The sequence below is a fragment of the Sinocyclocheilus grahami genome, unplaced genomic scaffold (genome assembly GCF_001515645.1).
Source record: "Sinocyclocheilus grahami isolate Dianchi unplaced genomic scaffold, SAMN03320097.WGS_v1.1 scaffold543.1, whole genome shotgun sequence".
Classification (NCBI taxonomy): domain Eukaryota; kingdom Metazoa; phylum Chordata; class Actinopteri; order Cypriniformes; family Cyprinidae; genus Sinocyclocheilus; species Sinocyclocheilus grahami.
In genome coordinates this window covers 1,881,025-1,902,547 of record NW_015505722.1, presented here as the reverse complement: position 1 = coordinate 1,902,547, position 21,523 = coordinate 1,881,025, and the positions used below count along the sequence as shown (strand labels likewise).

The following is a 21,523-nucleotide window of genomic DNA, read 5'->3' as shown; positions in this document are numbered from 1 at the left end:
GAACAGAGTCGCGTCACACACACCGTTATGACGCTGCTCTCTCTCTCTCTCTCTCTCTCTCTCTCTCTCTCTCTCGCTCACACTCACTCACACACACACAAACACACACACGCGCGCGTGCGCGCACACACACACACACGCGCGCACACACGCGATGCGCAAAACTCCGCATTTGAACAGTCAATAGCAAATACTTAAACTAATAACAAAACAGTAGCTGATTCAGAAGCGACAGATTGTCATAGCAAAGTCATAATTACCTCCTCTCCTAGGTTCACGAAACGGTCGTCCATAAAATGCATTGCTGTTCTGTTGTAAGTAATCTTAAAGATTCCTAAATGCATCTACTTTCGGAAGGCCAAATAAAGTGCTTTTGCTTTCGCCTAGAAACACACAGCGTCTCCCTGACATGCTGCTTCAACACTAACTGCGGTTACTGAAACCACGCCTTCTTTCTTTGCGTGAACATTTGGGCGGCATTATGCTAATATTTCCACATAGTGAGGTAGATATGTAGGGGCGTGTTAGAACGAGCCGTTTTAAGGGGGCATGGCAGAGTCTTAACTTTGATAAAGAATATCTCTTTGGTTTTGAGACTTTAGTCTTTGCAACATCAGGGATCTTATCTACGCACAATCAGCTTGTAACACTCCAAAGAGAACGGAAAACTTGAAATTGCATCATATGACCCCTTTAAAAAAAAAAAAGCTTAATGAAAGGCTGAATAAAAGCCGTTTTTGAATTCACAAGTTTTGAGGTCTGAAATTTACAGCATGTTTTTAATATTACAATATTACTCTTATATGTCAAAAGATCATGGAAAATATAATCTCTTAATTAATGACCCCTGTCTATTAGATGTAATGCTTAAAAAAAAATCATCCACCTTGTAGGCATTGAGCAGCCAATCAGGCACTGGCACCCCATGTGAGAGCAGCTTGTTGAGGACACAGCGATGATACTGAGCGTTCTGTGAGGGATATTTCTCCAAATAATGAGCTAACAGCCGCCAAGCTTCATCTGTCGCACTGTGTGGAGAGAAATTCAGTTAGGAAGACACAGAGCAGAGTTCAATCGCAATGATCAAGGTCAAGGAGTATTTTAACAGACCTGGACTCTTTAGTAGTAATGACAGTTGGCAACTGATTAGCTGCAAGCCAGTTCCACACCTCCGTCTGCTCACGATCGCCTTTATACTGCAGTTTGATACACCTACACACAGACAAAATATGCAGTGCAGAAATCAGAACAACAAGCAGCCAGCTGATTTTGATTAGGCAGACACAAGATTGATCAACTTACTTGAAGGTCAGTCCTTCAAATACAGGTGTGAGGGATAAGTTAAAGGTCTGACATAGTGTCAAGGCTGTGTCAAAAAGTCCTGTTTGTACCAGCAGAGCCACCATCTCTTGTGAAGATGCACCTCCTGTAAGAGAAATAACACCAGGATCAAGTTAACCTTTTAAAAGAGCTCAGGAAATAGTTGCCACTATTCAGGCAAAATGTGTTTGCTTGCTAAAATAAATAAATAATAGCATTAAGTATAGCCATGCAAAGCACACCCCATGAAAAGTTCATAAATGAGGGCAATATTATAATGGCTCTCAATCTGAACTGCACTGATGGGCAATCTTTAGCATTGCCTGCTTTGGCAGAAATAACCTCTTGTAAGTGATTTTTACAATGGTACTCTTACAATTAATTGGGAGAATTTGCTGCTCATTCCTCCATGAAGGATTCCTTGAACTGTGTGATATTAAAATATTTTTTATATTGTTTGTGTGAAGAGAGAGAATAGCATCAGGACATGAACAAGGTTGTTAAAAAACAAAAACAGAAGCAGCTCATGTTAACCAACTCATGTTAATCATGAAGCTTATAAACTTTTATTCATTCATTCGTTTATTCATTCATTCATTATTTATTTATAAAGCACATAAAAAAAAAAAAACAGGGTTGACCAAAGTGCTGTACAGTTGTCAAATAAAATACAAATTATAATCTTTCAAACAACAAACAAAAACATTAAAATAATAAATTAGAAACCCACATTAAGAAAATGTGTTATAAGTTTTGATTTGAAAGAGGAAAGTGATGACACCATTCGGATCGATACCTATGCTATTCCAGAGTTTAAGGCCTACTGTTGCAAAAGCTCGGTCTCCACGATGTTTTAACCTCGATCTACAAACAGAGAGCAATCCAATGCTGTCTGATCTAAGTGACCTAGAGGGATTGTGATAATGTAAAATGTCAGAAAGATACGTTGGTGCTAGGCCGTGTAATGCTTTAAAAACAAAAACTAGAATTTTAAATTTTATTCTCAGTTTGACTGGTAGCCAATGCAGAGAAGATGGGAGAAATACAATCAAAACTGCCAGTCAGCAGCATTTTGTACCATTTGAGGACGCCCGATAGATGATTGATTTGCACCATAATAAGAGTGAATTGCAGTAATCAAGTCGTGAAGTAATAAATACATGGATAACTTTTTCAAAGTTCTTTAAAGAAAGAACAGGTTTGACTTTTGCGAGACGTCGTAAATGATAAAAGCAGGATTTGACAACATAATTTATCCAACTTAAGACCTGAATCAAAGAACACACCTAGATTTTTCGCACATGGAGTAGCATGAGAGCTTAAGTTGCCAAGGTCCAGATCACCAAACTCATAGAAATCACTAGGACCAAACAGTATAACTTCGGTTTTATTCTCATTTAAGGCTAAAAAATTGTGTACAAGCCAAATTTTCACTTCATGTAAACGAGCTAGCAGAACCTCTATGGAACTTGAATCATTATGTTTAAAAGGAAGGTATAATTGGGTGTCATTAGCGTATAGGTTGAACGATACTCCATATTTAGAAAAGATGGAACCCAATGGCAGCAATTATAAGGAGAACAGTGTTGGTGCCAGAATAGATCCCTGCGGAACACCACAAAAAAGATGTGCGGTTGAGGAAGTGTGTTTTCCAATACAGACAGAGAAGATCCTATTAGTTAAAAAAGACTAGAAACCAATTCAAAACGGTACCCTGAATGCCTAAAAGATTTTCTGTTTATGTAAATTTCTTTGACAATTACATGGAGTATGTGAAAATATTTTTCCACTCTTTTGCAGATTGTAAATTAAATTATACATTTTGAATAATTCTTTGTCAAAACATTTGACAGCTGTAAATACATACATAATTTGAAAATGAGTTGCATTTTCAAATGCATGTTATAACTGACTCAAAATCACACTGCTTGCCGACAGAGATGGAGTTTGTGAGGAGTAGCATTTACTATGAACCAAGTCACTCCCGAGACACTGACAGCACAGGATCATGAGCTGCTGGAAAAACGCAGCACCTCAAACTAAAATGTGACTGATATGGTCACACCGTAGAGCCTGGATGTAGTTTTGAGCTTGTGTTCATTGCTCAAGAAAAGTTAACTGCTAAAAAAGGAATGCATTAGAAAAACTCAGCTATAAATATTGCAGAATATAAGTCATATTATATTATGAGACGTGCTGAAATCGCATTTGGTCTCGTACTGTATCGCGTACCTTGTCAGTGTCGTGTGCTTTGCTTGGCCATTTGTTGTGATAAACAGGAAAGTGTGTTCAAGCGCCAGCAAAACATTGTAAAGAAATACTCTGTGAGAAGCAGTCAATCAGCAGAAGTTAAAAGCAGCTTGTAAGTGTATTTATTTCTTGTCTCAGTGTTTAGCACAGTTGTCGTTGCTAGGAAACACTTGTTTTGTTTACTGTGGAGATGTACTGTTGCGTTTGGTCTCGTACTGTATCGAGTACCTTGTCAGTGTTGTGCGCTTTGCTTGGCCATTTGTTGTGATAAACAGTAAAGTGTGTCCAGCTGAATTCAATTAGTTTTGTTAGACGAATATAAAAAGCTTAGTATACCACGGCAGCCCTCGTGTGAAGCTCTCCTAGTGTGAAGACCGAAGAGTGTAAAGATCATTGACTCTACCGATCGACTCCACCGAGCAGGGACACCGGCAAGGCACATGAGTATCGCTTCTGAATCATTCTCTTTCCTACTACTTGTTCCCCTTCTGTTTTCAGTTTTTATAACCAATTCTTACTATGTGTTTCCAGATCCCTACTATCACTACCACTCGCAAACCATGCATCACACACTGTAGGCAGCGCAATCCTAACAACCTGCGCACTTTGCCTATGTCTACTAATACACTAGTTTATTTTTCTATTGGTCTCTGGAATTGCCAGTCTGCTGTAAACAAAGCAGATTTTATTACTTCTATTACAAGTCATTCAAGACTAAACCTCATGGCCCTGACAGAGACGTGGATCAAACCAGAGGACAATGCTACACCTGCAGCACTCTCAAATAATTGATCTTTTTCCCCACTCCCCCCGTCTGACTGGAAGAGGTGGAGGTACTGGTCTGCTCATCCCTAATGATTGGAAATTGAATCCTTTACCATCTCTGAGTATCAACAGCTCATTTGAATAACATTCAGCCACTATTACCCACCCTCTTAAAATCCATTTTATAGTTGTTTATCGACCCCCAGGACCACTAGGTAACTTCGTGGAAGAATTAGATGTGCTGCTCTCACTTGGACCACTTCTCTTCTCTGTCTACATGGCATCACTAGGTTCTGTCATTCAGAAACATGGCTTTTCATATCACTGCTAAGCTGATGACATTCAACTCTACCTCTCATTCCATCCTGATGATCCGACGATAGCTGCTCGCATCTCAGCATGTCTAACAGACATTTCTTGTTGGATGACAGACCATCAACTTCAACTCAACTCAACCTGGCTAAGACAGAACTGCTTGTGGTTTCAACAAACCCATCACTTTATCAAAATTTCACTATCCAGTTAGGCTAATCAACCTCCTTCAAAAACAGCTAGAAACCTTGGAGTTGTGATTGATGATAAGCTGAATTTCTCAGACCACATTGCTAAAACGGCCCGGTCCTGCAGATTTGCTTTATACAACATTAGGAAGATCAGGCCCTTTCTTTCAGAACATGCAACACAACTCCTTGTTCAAGCTCTTGTTCTGTCCAGGCTGGACTATTGCAATGCTCTCTTGGCAGGTCTTCCAGCCACTTCTATCAAACCTCTACAATTAATCCAAAATGCCGCTCCAAGATTAATCTTTAAAGAGTTCTTAACCATCTTCAAGAAACGACTAAAACACATCTGTTCCACCTTTATTTGACCCACTAACGCTAACACTTTCTATTCGATTTTAATTCTACTTTATCTATATTTGTCTTTTTTTATTTTATTTAAAAAACAACAACAAAAAACAAACACTAGCTTTCAATTTTTTCTATTCTAGCTACTTGTTTTTCTTTGTTTGTGTGTGTGTGTGTGTGTGTGTATTTGTTCAAGCTTGACAACCATATCGCCTTTATTTTCTAATATATATTTCTCATTACAGATAAGAACAAAGATTAAATTGTAAGAAGGGTTGCTTATATGAGAGCATACAGTACATCTGAAACTGCTGAGGCTGGGAAGGTGGAATTACCGACCAGGTACATTGTTCTCAGCGTACTGTCATTCTTAAAAAGAAAACAAATCATCAATCATTTTTTGTTTTTTTGTGTGTGTGTGTGTGTGTGTGTGTGTGTGTGTGTGTGTGTGTGTGTGTGTGTGTGTGTGTGTGTGTATATATATATATATATATACACACACACACACACATACATATATACACCTTGCTGCGTGTACTGCGTTAGGCTAACCGAGATTTGTCATTTGCACTTATATATTGTTGCTCTTTTGTTAGTTTTGACTGCTTTTATTGTCCCCATTTGTAAGTCGCTCAAATGTAAATGTAAATATTAGGGCTGCTCTATTATGGCAAAAATTATAATTACGATTATTTTGGTCAATATTGTAATCAAGATTTTGAGTGGGCCACATAACCAAAACTTTATATGAGTGATTTATTTAAAGATAGCGCTATATATCAAATATATATTTTTTGTAAATAAGGTTATGACATCTACATTTTAGATACCAGTGAAATTTAACAATTCTCAACACCACAGCAGAATACTAGGGTAACTCATACAAGTTAAAAAAATAATATTTTTTTTATACAAATACAACATATATATATAAAAAAAAAGATAAAAAAATGAAACAATCAGTGCTTTACGTTTTTTTATGCAAGTCTAAAGTATTCAGCTAACTGCCTAGTACAGAAATTGAATAATCGAATGTAAAATAAAACAGTGTAGTCTTCACTGAAAGAATTAAACTTCCTTTGTTTCTTATCAAAGCTACAAAAGTCATGAGCAGTGAGTGATTTTCTCTGTCTTTTGTTGTTTGATTAATATTAAGCACACAGTTGGCAGCAGGAACATTAGCCTGCTGTCACTTTAAGAGCCGCAAGGATCCAATATACTGTTACACAAATATTTAAATTCTCAAATGTTTATGTTCACTTAAGGCATAACCAACAAGGGTTTCCATGAATAATAATCAAGCGCCGCACTTTGACACAATACACATACGTGTATTTGACCATTTAGGCACGCAACTTAAACTAAAAGTTGACTTTACACGTCCGTGTTGTTCCGTGTCGTTGCGCATGCACAGAAAACCTCCTGAGGAACAGTGCAAGTTCTTTCATGCTTTTAAAAACACAAATAAATCAAATAAACTTTAATAAATCAAGCACGTCCCATTTTGCGAAAGTCACGTTACATGATTTTACTGATTTGCATGCAAAGTTTGGGCTTTTATGGAGGAGCGAAAGCACACCACTGGAAAGTGGGCAGAATGGGGCACAATAATCATTTTATCTTGATAATTGGATTTTCATAATAGTTGGAGGTCGAAATTTAAACGTTATTTCGATTAATTGCACAGCTCTATTGATATTAATAAAGGCAACATAATTGAACAATAATTTAAAAGCGTCTTCCAAAAGGAAGCATGTAAACCACCATACCTGCAATGGCGGCTGAGGGGGGGTCCTGCTGAGCCAATGTCAGCCGACTCCGAGCAAGAACATACTCTTTCTCCAAGTCTTTCAGCTCAAGAATGTCGATCTGTTGACTTACTGTGATCACATGACAAACAACTTTAAAATGTGTAGCATTTAAAAAACAACACCAGATTTTGCTGATATTACTATATCAAAAACGCACTGATTATCAGATTATTAGGCCAATAGTTTTAAAAATATACATACAGTATTTGAATGAAAACTGTAAAACATACAATATTTTGATACCTTAATTCATAATGTGGTCCATAGAGAATCAAGTACACAGTAAGAAACCAGATATTCATTCAGCATCTGCGCTGGCTGATTCAGTTATTTATTCATTAGACTGATTCAATCTGAGAAAGAACCAGATTCATGGACTACAATACAGTGGTCATGCTATATGTTTTGCATGCAGCAAGCAAACAACATAATAGCTAAAGGTATAAACCATATTAAATTTGAATCATCTTCAATGATTGTGCTTGTATCAAGACAAGTGGGAGGACACGTAGAAAAATGTTTAATAGACGAGTGTTGATCTTCACCTGTCAATGAAAATACTGAGTTCTGAATGAAAATATGAGTACTAGCATACAAAATGTAATCATGTTTAAGTTTTAAAGGTGGGGACAACAGAGTAGTCCACACAATTTTACAGGGTGATTTGGGGAGGAATTACCTGGATTTGCAGCAAATTCGCCATCATAGTTCCTTTTTGGTGATGTGCCTGGTCGTTCGTACTAGTCAAAAGTCAAGTCATGATATATAAAAAAAACATTATAATATATGTTACAAAATGAGGTTATAGATGTATACACACAGAGTACTGTGCAAGTCTTAGGCACATTAGATGCTTCACAAAACTTGTGCACAAAACTCATACAACGTACTTATTAAAGTTAGGTTAAAGACGTTCTAAAATCTATTCATGGCATTTTTTTTGAAAACACCCTTAATTTTACAGCCACATGCCTTCTGCACTGCGTTTATAAGTCTAAGCTATTCTGACAGGACATTTCTCTGTAATGCTAGTTCTGAGAAAAGCTCTAGCATTATTTGTTTTACAGATGCCACTTGGTTTTACTTTTGATGTTTTGTATCCAATGTAATGAAATTCAGACATCTTTATGTGTGACCTAAAGTGTCCTAAAACTCATGTATGTACATATTCATTAGGGGTGCAACGGTATACAGAAGTCATGTACCTGGGTTTTGGGGTCACGGTTAAATACGAGTACGGTAAAACAGGAAATTTATTTATTTATTTATTTTGAACAGACAGTAATGCTACATGTAGCATGAGCAGTTGTTTTTGACACCTGCACAAAACAAAAACAGCAGGAGGACTGAATGAAAATGCAAATTCACTCTCTGACAGCATGTGGCGGAAAAGCAGCATATAGTATTTCCTTGGTTACTGCTGTAAACAAAGCAGCTGCGCTTATAAACACTACTTTAATATGCATTATATGGAGGCAAGCGGAAAAGAAAATGCCATCGAAACATTTCTGAAGACGGTCAGTTCCTCTCAGAGATCCATATAAACCCCCACATATTTCTCTTATAATATATTTTGAACATCGCGAACAGGGAGTTTGATCTGCCTGGTACAGTATTTTCTCCTCTTTCAGACTTCATAAAAATTCCACACAAATTACATTTTGGGAAATGATTGCAATGCAGTGAGTGTGCAATTCTGGAATAGATATCGGCCAAAATAAAACTAATGGTAACACTTTCTATGAAGCCCGTATTTATAATACATTATAAGTGTATTCTTAAGACATTATAATGAATGCATAATGCATTATAAAAAAAACGTATACTATGTTATATCAACTCATGAATAATCATAACAACAGTTATAATACATCATAATACTTACGTATCTGTGGTTATAAGTTTAAGAGTATGATTATTTATAACACGCTATGAACACCATATTAAATCTACTTCATTTACAGAATAATGGACTGTATCATATCTTGACATTGTTTATTTAAGATCTGCACAGTATCTTACTACAGCTTGTGAGTGGTTAGATGTTAAGTGTTATGAATGTTTCCTGTGGAGCTAATGTTAATTAATTGATGTGAGCTTTATACTCCAACTGAAAAAAATGTTTCATATGGTTATTTTATTTTGATGGTCCCCTTAATCAATCGACTTTAAGCAACTTTGCAACTACATGCCAACTAACTCTCATTAGAGTATTAGTATGCTCAAGAATGGTTTAATCTAGTATGGTAGAATAAGTTGACGTACTTGCAAAGACACTTATAGTCAGTTTATCTGTTGGTTGACCATCAAAATAAAGTGTTAGCAAATATTTACAGTAGCAGACATACTAATACTCTAATGACCACTAGTTGATATGTAGTTGCAGAGTCACTTATCAACAGCTGCTTAAAGGGTACCATCAAAATAATCAAACTGATATTACAATAAAAATAGTTCAAAGCAAATGTGTCATATTACACATTCATCTGATCTGATCTTATGGCGTTCATTATAATGCCTTAAGAATACCCTTATAATGTATTATAAATACAGGCTTCATAGAAAGTGTTACCAAACTAACAACTGATTCCGATTTATAGCTGGACAACCAGTGCATCTCTAGAACCTGAAACTTTCCCACACTGCTGATTTAAAACAAGCAGGCGGTTCTTCGAGCCCTTGCGCGCTATCTGAACTCACCGTTCTTGCTTTGGGTTGGTGCATAGATCGTCTCTTCTGCTCTTTCCTGTTGTGACCGTTAGCGGTGCATTACCGTGCGCGCCCCCCTTATGGATTGATCGCCTATGACTGACTGTATTTGTCATCTGACTGCATGAACCGAACCATGACATTAGTACTGTGATGGTTCGGGACAAATACATATACTGTTACACCCCTAATATTCAAAAGTAGGTCTACATGTATTTACTTTCATTCTTACTGAGCTAACTGCTGACTGAGCACTCCATCCAAGCAATTACAAATGTTTCAGATGCTTACCGCTGCTCCAGACGAGGGCTGCACAATCCATGCGTAGTCCGGATGAACGAGACGCAGGCAGCTGAGGGCAGCTAGATAACAGTTCACCTGCTTCTGGAGACCACGCAGAGTTCGCACCTCACGGCCCAGACGCATACCGTACTCAAACATCACTGTACCGGCTTAAACACACAAACAATTTACTGTTGGCTTAATGGCCAAATCCTGCCAGAATAAAACAATTACTTTTATTGCTCATTTGAAAAATAAAACAATAATAAATAAAGCTGCAGGAGGATTTATTTTTACTTAATATTTAATCCTTTCCCCCAAAAAACTTGAAACGTCACTGTAACGCTGACCATCAGTTTTACCTTTCCTATAGTTGTGACGGTTGATATGAAAAGCATACAGAAGCTCATAGTAGTTGTGAGTCATGAGGTCCACAGCTCTTGCACGAGACTCAATAATGCTGACCACCTGAAGAACACAAAGCACAAAACAACACAATAGCTTGCTAAAAATACAAGAAAGAATTGAAGACAGGGCTCGACAATAAGAATGGTCTAGGGACAGTGACGTTCTGGAGATATTTGATAAGGATGTATTAAACTTAAACTGAAAGTTATTGTGAATTTGCAGAATTTAAATACGTCATAAAGGTAAGGTTATGTAGCTGGCTATAAATTTTGTCGAAACTGTAAGAATGCCTTGTGAAAAGTGCAGTATAAATTCAAGAAGTAGAATTCAAGCACGTTTAAGCAGTGGCAGCTGAGGGAAGCTAATAATTATCAATTTACCAACTTTACATAATAATTAGAGCCCGACCGATACATCGTTTTGCCGATATTATCGGCCGATATGAGCCTGTCGCCGAACGCGAATCGAGTGTACATCTCGAGGCCCTCTTTCGAATGAGACTACCCCCGCGTGGATAGCCCCCGGGGTTCGGAAGTTAAGGGTGGACCGATCTAGCGATCCCGGGGGGCTACCGACGCGCAGAGAGTGGCGTTCGAGAGGGCTCCTCGAGCTGAAGGGATCCCCGAATTTGGAGGAGATCCACCGGCGCATTCGCGAGATAGTGTACAATCTTCGTTGTAACAATCATTTCAAGAATAAAAAGAGAAAAAAAATTTGATGTAATTTGTTATTTTAATGTTTACATCAAAGGTCAAAGGCAAAAACTTTGGTAAATTAAATGACTAAATCCATAAAAGTATGTTTCAACAACTTACTTGATAAGGCTGAAAGAATAATAAATCAGTGTGTCTATTTACACTAAATAGGTGCTAATTACACTAGCTCCGCCCACCAATGTCTGGTTGGCGTAGACAACATTACAAAAGATGTGCGTAGTACAAAAGGCTCAGTGGTGTAGGGCGTAAAAGCATAGTAGCATCTTTGGACGCAATGGACCAGAGTTTGAAATCAATTTTTTGCACCAAGTATAAACAAAGTCCCTTTAAGGCAAGTCATTTCACTTGGCGGCCATCTTTGAAACGCCTCTCGGGCATGCACGTGCAGCTCCTATCTCTTTGAATGGGGAAACATCAAATTTTCCAAAACTGTTCAATAAGCTTACAATTAAATTTCACATTTGAAATCACCAATGAAATCTGACAACAACGGTCTCATAAATGTTGTTTCTTTTGCTCCAATAGCTTTAAAAAAGATTATTTTTCAGGCTAGACCAGCCAGTGTGCATACACAGTACTAAGCGCATGTCTCAGAACGCTGACTGTTTTTATAGCAACAGGGACCTCTAACGGCAGCTGCAGTGATGCACTGACCTTACCGATTAGCTCTTTTATTCAGAAAATGGGGCATCCTTCGATAAAGCGGCCATATTGAAAGTTGCATTTTTCAAAGCAGCATCTACTATTTACAGACTGATCTCGAAGGCAGTATCCTCACAACTATATTTCTTAGAGAAAAATTTTATCTGTGAGAATTTCCAGTCAGGATTTAGACTGTATCATAGTACTGAGACTGCTCTCATCAGAGTTTCAAATTACCTGCTCTTATCATCCGATCATGGTTGCATTTCTCTATTAGTGCTACTGGATCTTAGCGCTGCGTTCGACACTATTGACCACAACATTCTTTTCAATGGACTAGAAAATGATGCTGCCATTAGTGGAATTGCATTGGCATGGTTCAAATCATACTTATCTGACCGTCATCAATTTGTAGCAGTGAATGTTGAGGTATTGATCACAAATGCAGTATGGAGTACCACAAGGTTTAGTACTAGGACCGTTACTTTTCACGCTTTACATGTTACCCTTGGGAGATATCATCAGGAAACATGGTGTTAAATTTCACTGTTATGCTAATGATACTCAGTTCTATATTTCGTCGCGGCCCGACAAAGCATACCGATTTGCAAAACTAACGGAATGCATAGTTGATATAAAAAACTGGACAACTAGTAATTTCCTACTGCTAAATTCTGAAGAAAAAAAAAACAGGTGTTAATACCAAAAACCTCCGCATGTAATAACCAAGAACACTGTCTAAACACTTGATGGCTGCTCTATCAATTCTTCATTATCAGTTAGGAACCTAGGTGTGCTGTTTGATAGCAATCTATCATTTGAAAGCCATGTTTCTAGCATTTGTAAAACTGCATTTTTCCATCTTAAAAATATATCTAAATTACGACCTATGCCCTCAATGTCAAATGCAGAAATGTTAATTCATGTGTTCATGACCTCAAGGTTAGATTATTGTAATGCTTTATTGGGTGGTTGCTCTGCACACTTAAACCAACTCCAGCTGAGTTCGTACTAGAACCAGAAAGCATGACATATTAGCCTGGTTCTGTCAACTCTGCACTGGCTCCCTATTTAACATTGTACACATTTTTAAATCTTGTTAATTAATTTTAAAGTTTAGCTCCTTCAGTACTTCAGCAAGCTCTTATCGCATTATAGTCCTTCCCATCTCTATAACCTGGCTTACACATAAGACTATCACATTTCTATAATTCAAATCAGTTAAAGGATTGTTAGGCTGCATTAATTAGGTCAACTGGAATGTAACTCGGTTACTAACGTAACCTCGGTTCCCTGAGATACAGGAACAAGTACTGCGTCGCTATGGGGAAAAATCCTTTTTCTCCGATAACTGAAGCCTTCTTTTTAATAATGCAGTGTAACTACAAGGCCATTGGTTTGTGCAGTGTACTTAAAAACGAACCAATGGCTTGGCAGTGGCCTATGGCAACGAAGCCCGCCAGAGCCCGCCACAATGGGCAGGGTCATCTGGCTATATAAATGGGCATTTTGCCATGGGATCCTCAGGTAACTTTGACTGAAACGACGACACTGAGTTGTGCAGCTACATAGCATGGCTAGTTACGCAGTAATCATTCCCCTTCACTCATACTGCTTCGCTAAGACGCTATGGGGAACCAGTACAATCCAGCCGTGCTATGCTAGAAGAACGACCAATATTAACTTGCCTTAAGCACCCAAGGGGGCTTAGAGGGTCCAAGTATTTAGCAGGGCAAACTCTGCAGGAGGCAAGAGGGCCAAACTCATCGAGGTCAGCCCGGCCTTGAGTAATCGTTCCAGGGAAGACTCTATACAGCCTCAGCACTCAGGAAGGGCCAAGAGCATACAGGAATAAGGCAAAGCCTAAGAACTGGTTCTGCCCTTGGCAGGTGTATGCCCGCTGTGCAGAAAGGACCCGGGTTTGTAATGCCGGGACATCCAGATTATAGAACCTGGCAAAGGTGGACGGCGAGGCCCAGCAGGCCGCTAGACCAAACCCAGGACGAGGCTATGCCTCTAGCAGAGGCGGACAGTAGTGAAGTATTTTTACTCTGCTGTAAAAGTACTTTTCAGGTGTCTGTACTTTATCAGAGTGTTTTTCTTTAGAAAAATTACTTCACAACATTCCAAAGCATAATATTGTACTTTTTACTGCACTACGTTTCATATTAAATATAATTTAATACTTAATTACATTAGAAATCTATTACTTTCTTACTTTTACTCAAGTAAAAGGAATTCAAAGATTTACTTGAGTACAAGAAAGTACTACATTATTGTAGTATGCTACAAGTATGCTGTAGGAGTATGCTAGCGTAATAGCGTCTACTAACCATCTGGACAGTCTCTGCTTCATGACCGGAAGCCCCTTGGTGCGGCCACCGAAGCCTACAAAGAGTTGTTCCAACTGCCTAAATGGGGCGAAACGCTCAATGTAAATCCTCAGAGCCCTGACAGGATAGTAAAAGTTCAACTCTTAGTCATCCTCCGAGGAAGGAAGCGCCAATAGAGTAATAACCTGTTCTCTAAACGGGGTGGAGAACACCTTAGGTATAAACCCATGCCTTGGCTTCAGGACGACCTTGGAGTCGTTGGGCCCGAACTCAAGGCAGGTGGGGCTCACAGAGAGCGATTGCAAGTCTCCTACTCGCTTGACCGATGCTAAGGCTAGCAACAGGTCGGTCTTCAGCGACAGGGGCCGGAAGTCAGTTGATTGTAGCGGCTCGAAGGGGGGACTCCTGCATCTTCTGAAACAACCTGAGAGGGCGAGAGGCTCCAATTTTGAATGAGGCCATAAGCTGTTGCATGGCCAGCGCATGTTCTGGCGCGACATCCACCCTCATTTGGGTCAAGTCGAAAACTGCTCCCAGGAAGGAGATCCATTGGCTGGGGGACAGTGAGCTTCTGGCAAAGTTGACCCTGAGTCCCAGGCATTTTAAGTGGCTGAGGAGGAGGGATTTGTGGGATAGAAGCTCAGCCTCCGACTGGGCTAAGACCAGCCAGTCGTCGAGGTAATTCAGAATGCGAATTTCCATCTGTCTCAGAGGTTCAGGTGCCTGAGGTCGAGGATGGGCCGTAGGCAGCCATCCTTTTTGAGGACCAGGAAGTAACGGCTGTAGAAGCCTAACTCGCTCTGAGCTGGGGGAACCGTCTTCACGGCTCCTTTTGCCAGCAAATTCATCACCTCGGCATCTTATTGTCCCCAAAACCCAATCTGACACTCCGGGGATGGCCTGCCAGGCCTTGGCCTGTGTGGCAAGGGGTTGGATTGACTCAAGTGTCAAGTCACCGTGCGGGGACTTGGTTCTCGTGATACATGGAAGAGGAATTTCTTTTTGAGTATGTTCGTGTTTTATTTTGCCCGCCATCACAGCGGCTTGTTGTATGGGCACAAGAGTAGGCCCCATGTTTACAACAGACACGTTGACCTCTGCACTCGGAACTGAACGGGGTGCTTGGAGGAATACTCGAGGCTGCTTGAGGGGTGGTCCGGCTGCAGCGAGACTTTGCCCCTTTCTCTTCCTGTACTTTAAATCAAGACGACGCCTGAGGCACATTTCACTTAGGAAATGGGTAGCACTCTGCCGAGTGGAAGCGCTGTCGGGGGTCAGGCTTGGGTGCAGAGTGCGCAGGATTTGCAGGCTGCTGAGTCAGCGCAGACTTGGGGCAACCAGGAGCAGCTGCAGAGCTGGAATGCTTGGGCAGGAAGTGCCTTGGACGACTTCTGTGCAGTAGTGAAGCGTTCAGCGAAGCCTTCAACAGCAGGTCCAGTGGGGCAGACCTGGGAGTCAAAGAAAGGGATTTTATCCGCATCCTTGATCTCCATCAGGGTCAACCACAAGTGGTGCTCGAGCACCACTAAGCTGGTCATCAACCTGCCGATCACCTGAGCCGTGGTCTTTGTGGCGCGTAGAGCCAGGTCGGTCACGCTGTGCAGCTCTTTGAAAGCGGTGGATTTTTTTTGGTCCAGACTCGTCCATGCAGCGGAGGAGTTTGGCCTGAAAGACCTGGAGGACTGCCATTGAATGAAGGCTGCCTACCCGGTTTTGCTTACCGATCAAACAGTTCTGTGGATGATGCAGTCAACATGGGACTGCATTACATCCTTCAACATCTGGACAAACCAGGGACTTATGCAAGGATCCTATTTGTGGACTTCAGCTCCGGTTTCAACACCATCATCCCAGATACCCTCCTGATTAAACTGTGTACAGTGTAAGATGGATTCAACATATCATGCGCACCTGCAGCGCTTGTGAACAGAGAAAGCAGAATAAAACTAAAGGCTTACATAAAAAGGAATAGCCTATATTTGCCTATACACAAAACGCATTTCACTTAAATCATTGACAGATCAACAAAACGTGATCTGTGATGTGATCCAAAGTTCATGGAAAGGAAAATGAGACAGCAGAAAATAGTTTTCTTTATTTTGCAAAAGCTTTATAGTTTTATTTATTTAGCAAATCTTGAGTTTTGATTGATGTTTTGCTTCTATCTGTATAACCAACCAGCGTGCGGCTCGAAGGGGGGACTCCTGCATCTTCTGAAACAACCTGAGAGGGCGAGAGGCTCCAATTTTGAATGAGGCCATAAGCTGTTGCATGGCCAGCGCATGTTCTGGCGCGACATCCACCCTCATTTGGGTCAAGTCGAAAACTGCTCCCAGGAAGGAGATCCATTGGCTGGGGGACAGTGAGCTTCTGGCAAAGTTGACCCTGAGTCCCAGGCATTTTAAGTGGCTGAGGAGGAGGGATTTGTGGGATAGAAGCTCAGCCTCCGACTGGGCTAAGACCAGCCAGTCGTCGAGGTAATTCAGAATGCGAATTTCCATCTGTCTCAGAGGTTCAGGTGCCTGAGGTCGAGGATGGGCCGTAGGCAGCCATCCTTTTTGAGGACCAGGAAGTAACGGCTGTAGAAGCCTAACTCGCTCTGAGCTGGGGGAACCGTCTTCACGGCTCCTTTTGCCAGCAAATTCATCACCTCGGCATCTTATTGTCCCCAAAACCCAATCTGACACTCCGGGGATGGCCTGCCAGGCCTTGGCCTGTGTGGCAAGGGGTTGGATTGACTCAAGTGTCAAGTCACCGTGCGGGGACTTGGTTCTCGTGATACATGGAAGAGGAATTTCTTTTTGAGTATGTTCGTGTTTTATTTTGCCCGCCATCACAGCGGCTTGTTGTATGGGCACAAGAGTAGGCCCCATGTTTACAACAGACACGTTGACCTCTGCACTCGGAACTGAACGGGGTGCTTGGAGGAATACTCGAGGCTGCTTGAGGGGTGGTCCGGCTGCAGCGAGACTTTGCCCCTTTCTCTTCCTGTACTTTAAATCAAGACGACGCCTGAGGCACATTTCACTTAGGAAATGGGTAGCACTCTGCCGAGTGGAAGCGCTGTCGGGGGTCAGGCTTGGGTGCAGAGTGCGCAGGATTTGCAGGCTGCTGAGTCAGCGCAGACTTGGGGCAACCAGGAGCAGCTGCAGAGCTGGAATGCTTGGGCAGGAAGTGCCTTGGACGACTTCTGTGCAGTAGTGAAGCGTTCAGCGAAGCCTTCAACAGCAGGTCCAGTGGGGCAGACCTGGGAGTCAAAGAAAGGGATTTTATCCGCATCCTTGATCTCCATCAGGGTCAACCACAAGTGGTGCTCGAGCACCACTAAGCTGGTCATCAACCTGCCGATCACCTGAGCCGTGGTCTTTGTGGCGCGTAGAGCCAGGTCGGTCACGCTGTGCAGCTCTTTGAAAGCGGTGGATTTTTTTTGGTCCAGACTCGTCCATGCAGCGGAGGAGTTTGGCCTGAAAGACCTGGAGGACTGCCATTGAATGAAGGCTGCCTACCCGGTTTTGCTTACCGATCAAACAGTTCTGTGGATGATGCAGTCAACATGGGACTGCATTACATCCTTCAACATCTGGACAAACCAGGGACTTATGCAAGGATCCTGTTTGTGGACTTCAGCTCCGGTTTCAACACCATCATCCCAGATACCCTCCTGATTAAACTGTGTACAGTGTAAGATGGATTCAACATATCATGCGCACCTGCAGCGCTTGTGAACAGAGAAAGCAGAATAAAACTAAAGGCTTACATAAAAAGGAATAGCCTATATTTGCCTATACACAAAACGCATTTCACTTAAATCATTGACAGATCAACAAAACGTGATCTGTGATGTGATCCAAAGTTCATGGAAAGGAAAATGAGACAGCAGAAAATAGTTTTCTTTATTTTGCAAAAGCTTTATAGTTTTATTTATTTAGCAAATCTTGAGTTTTGATTGATGTTTTGCTTCTATCTGTATAACCAACCAGCGTTGGTATGACCATATCGTGCCAACGCCTCACGCACACAAAGACACAACATATTTTGCGACATTGCAGCCTGTTCATTATCAAAATAAAATACAGTTAAAGAAACATAAAAAGTCGCACTGCTCCGTTGTACAATCTGTTGCGTTCAGCGTGACCACCGCCTCACTGTGCTGATATAGCCGATGTGAAGGATGATGTCGATGTGAGTGAAGTACAAAGCCTTTTACATAATAAATAATATTTTAGCATAGGCATCAGTTTCACCTTAAATTAATTTGTTTTTGGATTTACGTTTTTATAGCCTAAACGCATAGCCTTAACTTTAGAGGATTTGTTGTGGAGAGAAACTAATAACTGTTTATCATAGATAGTCAATGTATACGTATATATACATATATAGTGTTTAAAATGTTTTACCAGCATTTTAACATTATTTCTGAATGTAGCCTAATAATAAAATGCGACGTGAGCCTACGCGACATGGCCTACGTTTTTTTCCCCCCTCAAAACGCAATTTTATACGAGTAGCATTTTTTTTTAACAATGCAGCAAACATTTTATAATATCTTAAAAGTACTTTAATGTCTTTAAAGTGTTAACAGATTTTTTTCTTTTGTTTGGTAGCCTATAATTTGGCCAAAATCTAGAAAATATGATGCTGTATTTGCGGTGACTAAGCGCTGCGGGTTAAGATAAGGCTACCAGATCTCTTCCTGTTTTTGTTTTTTTTCTTTGAGTAGAAAACGCTGTACTTTATAATTATTATTAGGCTATTATTATTATTATTATTGTTATTATTATTATTATTATTATTATTATTATTATTATTATTATAGGCAAAGAAAAAGTTAGAAAAAGAACGTTATTAACCGGTATTTTTTCTAGGCAAACCAGTTTTGCAACGGTAATAATACAGAGGAACGCAGGAACAGAAACGTTAAAATATCGATTCTGCTCGGAGTGTACCGATTGGATTTATTTATTTTTTCGTTTTCAAGCACTTAGTATTAATAGCATCTATCGCTAAATGCCTGTAAGGTACATGTATGAGTGACTATTCTGACATACCTCATCATGTAAATTAACAAATGAGAACTGGACGAGATCCCTGAGTTGGGCACGCTCGCACAGAACCACCACCAGCTGTCGGAGACAGTCCAGCTGCCTGCAGACACAGAGAACACAGAGAGCTCAAGTATTTCGTTTTAAACTGTAGCTAAAGGCGATGATACACTTTCCCCATTGAGAATGGGCAACAAATTTTTATCTGGATACTTTAGATCAGTCGTGGGCCCTGTCTCTCACCTGGTTGCCCGTTGACGGCAACATTGCCCAGCAGCATTGCTCAAAAAGTTGCCCCGTGTATCATCACCTTAAGAAAATGATGTCAGTGCACAGTACCTGCTAGAATCAGGGTTTTGCGTCAGGGCCTCATATGCCTGACTGTTGTGTCCAAGATCCAGATGATGCTTAAATATACGAGTCCACAGAGCAGCCTGCAATATAAGTGTCAGTTTCTTATTAATAATAAATAGAGATAGATATTCTCAAAATTATGTTTGAGATATACAATATATGGATAGCTCAAATTTTTGTTATATTATACAGCAATCTAATCACGGAGATATCATTCTTTTAACTTGACTGATAAGATGTTTTTTGGCTTGGAATTAATTCAATCTATAGGAGGCTGACAAAAAATATGAAAATGTTATAAATATTCCACATTTCTGCCAAACTACAATGGTTAATACAGTTACTGTTATTAGGGTATGTGTATAGCATATAAAGGTGATGACTGAAGGAGGAAAATCCTTCTAATTAGTCCATGCATGGCAAAAATGTTTGTCCTGTTTTCCTGGTCACTGTTGTTGAGAATTTCTGTGCGGTTTCATTTATTTCTTCTTCTTTAATGGCGTTTAACAGCAATTTACATAACTAAATCACCATTAAAACTTATTTTTATTGACAAAATGTGTTAGAAAGAATACACATCTAATTTTATAATTTTTTATACCCACATTTACATTCTGAGGGGAAAAGGTAGCTATGCATTTTAGGGTTAATCCAAACATTCCATCAGACAAAAAAGCAAAAACCATGACAGGATTACACAATTTAATTACGGTAATGAATTAATCTTTCTGAAAAAAACTAAAACAAACAAACAATGCTATTACCTGGATTCTCTCATCATTGGCAGCTTCAGATATGGCCAGCGTTGCCAAATGAATCACAAGCTCTGGCAAACCAATGTCCTCCAATAACCTCAAAACCTAAACAAATAAACAATTAGAATCATTACATCCCCATTAAGATGCTGAACCATCATTTTAACATGGTCTGTGCATCTAGCAGACACATACCTTGTTGTAATAAAGTAATCGTGGGGCAGTTGTGGTGGCTGCCTCTTCGACTGAACCTGTGAGTTTCATTAAAAACTCTTCTTTATCCACCTCAGCAGCTGCTTCCTGGAAACATTGCAATGCCTAAAACCACAAAACACACATCGCAAACAAAATTTGCAAATAGGCACAATTCGATAGCAATTTTCTGCTTCTGGAACAAATTTTTTTTTCTTTCTGCAATGCACATATATAAATACGAAAAATATATATATTAATAATAAATAAAAAAAATCACATGGTGCCTGTAGTCCTGCCTTACAGTTTAAAGAGCCAAATGGCCTTTTTGCTCATTCTGGAATGAATGAACAATAGTTGAACCAGCCAAAAAACTACTATTTCTTTTGCATGATTTCAGTTTCAGAAGTACAATTTAACACTGACGCCTTTATTCAGAATGTTATTAAACTTAATTTAAAAGAAAAAAAAGGTCTTTCTCCATTCTAGCAGATAGCAGTTAGCAGAAGTAAAAATAAAATAGCTAACCAGGAGAGTCAAGAATATAGCCACTAAGAGAAACAATTTTCATTCCAAACTTAAATTTAGCAATTACTCTTTACTTGGAAGGCAGATTAAAATTGTTTGCAAGTAGCAAGTCTGTTTGATTACCAAATAATGATGTTAAATTTATTCAGGAAAATAAGAAGTGATAAAATGAGTACACCCTTATGAAAGTTACAAAATAATTTTCTGATGCAAGTAAAAGGCAATTTTTGATCAACAGGTGAATACACACTGTATTGAATCAATACATTTAAGGAAAATTAATTTCTTGTCAATTAAAAGTGTAACATAGCCCACTGAATCAGACTTAATGCTGACAACAATTGAACCACTTGGGAGAGAATAGTCAGAGGGTGAACCAACTTCAGGGTAAGGCTAAGTAGCCTAATGTTAGTGTAATTCAGGGGCAGTTCTAGATCCTTTTTAGGTGGGCCCACCAACCCCCCAATCCACGTATCCACAGTCAGTTACATCTTAAGTGAACTTAAACAGTTAAGACCCCCCCCCCCCCCCCCTTTTTTTTTTGCCTGGTCTCACAACTTTCACGAAC

The 21,523-nt window shown here is 39.9% G+C and overlaps 1 protein-coding gene across 1 annotated transcript in view; it reads right to left on the bottom strand.

The window, feature by feature from the left end:
* LOC107555692 (nuclear pore complex protein Nup160-like) overlaps window positions 1–21,523 on the bottom strand; it is a 73,237-nt gene that overhangs the window by 11,677 nt on the left and 40,037 nt on the right. Inside the window, exons 20-30 of the mRNA XM_016238560.1 lie at window positions 20,431–20,553; window positions 20,245–20,340; window positions 19,466–19,560; window positions 19,133–19,229; window positions 10,348–10,453; window positions 9,995–10,155; window positions 7,674–7,734; window positions 6,953–7,063; window positions 1,303–1,426; window positions 1,111–1,212; window positions 887–1,028 (exon numbers count right to left, since the gene is read on the bottom strand). Of these exons, the coding sequence (XP_016094046.1) occupies window positions 887–1,028; window positions 1,111–1,212; window positions 1,303–1,426; window positions 6,953–7,063; window positions 7,674–7,734; window positions 9,995–10,155; window positions 10,348–10,453; window positions 19,133–19,229; window positions 19,466–19,560; window positions 20,245–20,340; window positions 20,431–20,553 (1,218 nt within the window). The remainder of the gene's footprint in view (window positions 1–886; window positions 1,029–1,110; window positions 1,213–1,302; window positions 1,427–6,952; window positions 7,064–7,673; window positions 7,735–9,994; window positions 10,156–10,347; window positions 10,454–19,132; window positions 19,230–19,465; window positions 19,561–20,244; window positions 20,341–20,430; window positions 20,554–21,523) is intronic.